Source organism: Salminus brasiliensis, chromosome 2, assembly GCF_030463535.1.
Source record: "Salminus brasiliensis chromosome 2, fSalBra1.hap2, whole genome shotgun sequence".
Taxonomy (NCBI): Eukaryota; Metazoa; Chordata; class Actinopteri; order Characiformes; family Bryconidae; genus Salminus; species Salminus brasiliensis.
This window is the reverse complement of record NC_132879.1, coordinates 32,853,195-32,857,246: the sequence shown is the minus strand read 5'-3', so window position 1 is coordinate 32,857,246 and position 4,052 is coordinate 32,853,195. Positions and strand designations below refer to the sequence as shown.

General features: G+C 43.0%; 1 protein-coding gene across 1 annotated transcript; it reads right to left on the bottom strand.

The window, feature by feature from the left end:
• Nucleotides 1-747: 747 nt before the first annotated feature.
• LOC140549676 (testis-specific serine/threonine-protein kinase 6-like) lies at nt 748-2,528 on the bottom strand. The gene is made up of 3 exons (XM_072673426.1): nt 1,714-2,528; nt 893-1,565; nt 748-783 (listed from the first exon to the last, which is right to left on the bottom strand). Exons 1-3 carry the CDS (start codon nt 2,526-2,528, stop codon nt 748-750), a joined length of 1,524 nt encoding a protein of 507 aa, XP_072529527.1.
• Nucleotides 2,529-4,052: the final 1,524 nt, after the last annotated feature.

Below are 4,052 nucleotides of genomic sequence, written 5' to 3'. Positions count from 1 at the left end.
AAATATGGACACAGCTCTGACTCAGTGAGTACAAGGACTGCACAGCTCGCATCACCGACCCTTGCATCCCATGCACCTAGAGCACTTCTCACAAGATGTCTCAGAGAACATGGTCATGAGCCTTCAAGTCCACAAAACATGTAGACAGGACTGCTGAACTCCCATGTCTCCTCAACTATCCAAAAGAGAGTGAAGAGCTGGTCCAAAATTTCATGGTCAGGACAGAATCTGCATTTCTCCTCCTGAGTCTCATCTTTGCACTACCCTGGCATAAACTTTCTAGAGGGAAACCGAGGTGTGATGCTTCAAAAGTTTCCACACACTCTCTGGTTCACTTTCTTAATGAGGACCACAACCTTGGATTGCCAGTCCAGAGGCACTGTTCCTGAGGTCCATGCAACATTACAGAGGCATCTCAATCAGTTTAGACAGTGTCCCTCCTACCCCTTACATAACAAGTCAACTCCAAATGATGTGTATGTCGCTTTTTACAACCTCATGGTGCAACGCAGCTTTACAAAAATCCGGAAATAGGACAAATAAAAATAAATAAATACAACATGAACCCCAAGTGAGCAAGCCAAAGGCGACAGTGGCAAGGAAAAACTCCCTCAGAGCTGGAGGAAGAAACCTTGGGAGGAACCAAGACTCACTAGGGGGACCCATCCTCCTCTGGTCAAAACAACGTATAAATGACCAATAAATTGTGTAAAGGTAGTATGTTATCACCAGGGCCGTGCTAGATGTCTACAATGGGTGAATCATCTTCGTCTTCTTCAGGATCTGTTGGCGAGACAAAATGACACATATGAATCAACTGAAACATTTCTAGCAAATATTTAAAGTATAAAATCTGAGGCTGTGACGATCGCTCAACACTTGCCTAACATACCTTAAATTTAGGGAACCTCAGCCTCCTGGTTCCTTTCCATACTGTGGGCTGTGGGAGAACAGATGCTGTCTCCACCACTAGCCCATGGAGAGGGACATCTACAGTCACATCCTTGAGTCTCTGCTCAGAACACAAACAAGCATGAGCATCTGAAGGGGAAGCAGAATGAGGAGCACTCTGCTGGGAAATAGAGGTGGTGTCATGGACCACAGAGTTAACGCTGAATAACTTCCTCATCCTCCGTCGGAGTGACCGGGAGGCTCTGAGAATTGGTGCCTTGACATAAGCATTAGCTGCCCTTTTAATAGCAGCACAAACAGGACTACAGCTAACGCAACCATAGTGCTCCTCCACAGCCTCTACCCTTTGGCAAGTCAGACTTGCACCAGCTCCATTGCTGTCGCCTTTCTGCTCAGGCATCAGAGTCTCGCATCTGACACCATGAGATGAGAGAACGTCTACGTCTCTGCTTAAAGAAGAAGACGGAGACTCTTCCTCTGTCGACTGAGGAGTGCTGAAAAACACCAGCCCATTTTCAGAGGCAGAAGATGATATACTGTCTATGTTACTGTTCAAAGAGAAGGAAGACTGAGACTCTTCCTCTGACGTTTCAAGTGGGTTGACGTCTGGACACAGATCCTCAACGGGCACCACCACAAACCTGCCAATAACCCTGGAGACAGTACAGAAGCAATGTGTTAGTGTACTTATCGTTAGTGAACTAATACTGTATGTTACCTATTTGCAAAACAGCTCTTTACTTTGAGTGACCCATTCAAAATGTTCTTCATGTATGTATACCTGCACAGTGGTTTACTTACCGTTCCTGCCTCGGCTGCAGCCAAGGGTGCTGTGCCACCTCTGTCACAGATGGCCGAGTGGAGGGGTCGTATTGCAGCATATAAGATATGAAGGCCCGACAGGGCTCCTCCACTGTGAGCCTACGTGGGAACACCAAGGGTTCTCGCTGGACACGTAGGAGACTCTTCAAACTGTTAACTTTGAAGGGTGTAGATCCGGTGACCATGGAGTAAAAGATAATACCTAGACTCCACACGTCACTTTTTTTTGGATCATAGGGTTTTTCCAAAAGCACCTCAGGTGCACCATACTCGGGAGTGCAATAATAGGTCTTGCTTAAGTCAGGAAAGCCCCTTGAAAAACGGCCTAAACCAAAGTCAGTTAATTTGACTTGGTCGTTAGCAGTCAGCAGAACGTTTTTACATTTAAGATCACGATGGACAATGTTCTGCTGATGTAGATAGGCCACAGCGCTGAGCAGCTGTGAGAACCACATTTTTGCTTGGCCAATGGGAATGCGGCCGAGCTCCCAGATCTTCTGTTGAAGATCCATTGCGGCAGCCTCCATCACAATAAACACCTGTCCGTTTGGCATCTCAAAGATTTCATGCACCTGAACAATGTGAGGGTGCTTTACTCTTTTCAGAATGGCCAGTTCCCGGGGCAGAAGTTTAGAGACAAAAATATGTGATGCCAGCCTGCGGTGCATTATTTTGATGGCCACATGGTTGGAGTGCCTTTGAGATGTGGCCAGCTTAACCTCACCGTAACTCCCTTTACCAATGAAATCCACCACCTCGTAGCCCAAACTCCTCAGGACTTCTTTGGTTTGCATTTTTCTACTCTGTCCTATTTGAAAGGAGAAGCAAAAGTAGAACCTCTTTCTGGTTCTAGATAAGATGGTTCTAGAGAAGAGCGTCAGCTAAATGGCGTCAGTGTCAGTGTGAACGCAGGAATGAAGCGTCTCTCGAGCTGCTGAATCCGAACTGAGCCAGTGAAGGGGAACCTGCCTTTTTATAGGCTCTGTGATGTCATCGACATGACCTCACAATGGAGGAGGACTCGGGTCACTGAGGTCAGTCTCTTCATTGGCTGTATAGGACTGTATGGACACACAGTGCTGTGTACAGTGCTATGCCCCTTCATTTACCTCAGCAACACATGAAGCAAATTGCAGTGATCAGACTGAGCTGATTAAATACAGCCAGGCCTGATGAATTAAGGCCTTACTCATACTAAAGTTTAGCATCAGATCTGTATGATCTGAGACTAGATTTAGAAACCGGATCTGTCACCACAAAGTTTCTTTATAGAGTCCTGTTCTATTGGTCAGTGCGTTTCTATGGAAACATCCGTGTCAGATGCCGTAAAGCAGCTGAATTTATTCAGAAGAAAGGGTGTCTAGTTACTTTAGGACATGAATCACTGCAGTCAGTAAAATCAGTCACATACTTCCACATCTTTACTTTGGTATTTCCACAATTTCACATTAATTTCTCTATTTTTTTTTTTATTATTATTATTTTATTTTATTTATGTATTTCGCCACATTTTGGCATTCATCTGTTTCTGTATGTCTACATTTATTTATTAATGTATTTCCATATTTGTACTCATGTATGGGTTTATGTGTGTGTTCTTTGTGCTCTTTCTTAGTCATATTTGTGTTCTTTGTGTTCTCCGTGCTCAACAAAAGGAAAAAGTATGGTTATTTTTGCAATGTCAAGGCGGTGTTGCGATTGACAAGAACATCCAAACACATCACGAGAATCTTAACATAACAAAGGAAAGGACCCTTGAGACAAATGTCATTGTATCTATAGGCAAAAATATTAAGAAATGAATAAAAGCAGTCTTAAAACAACCCACCAAACAGAATGCCCACACAATCTAAAACCAGACTGCTATAAAACTGCCTTGATTGCAGCACAAATAGCCTGAAGAAACCAAAGATACAAACTTCATTTTCACATAAACATTCAATTCCCTGCAAAAACTATGTAAAATACGTCTTGGCTGACTATATTTCCAAACATGCTGGCAAAGTATTGTGTAATATTTTTAACCAGTAATGATCACACCTCATATTAAATTTACACTCTACAATATTGCCAAAAATACAGAACTTATATCGACTTAGACCTCTATATATGTACACCTACTTTACAGAGGATTTCAAGAATGGTAACCAGGTCATTTCAATTACTTTCTGAATTACTTTCCGAATTGCGTTATACCAACATACTACTATTGTACAAGAACATTTTAAGACAATTGCAGCAAGAAAACAGTTAGTAAAATATGAAGCACTTAAAAGCCATGGCATGTCGTAGAAAGCAAAAGGGAAAAGCATTGTGGG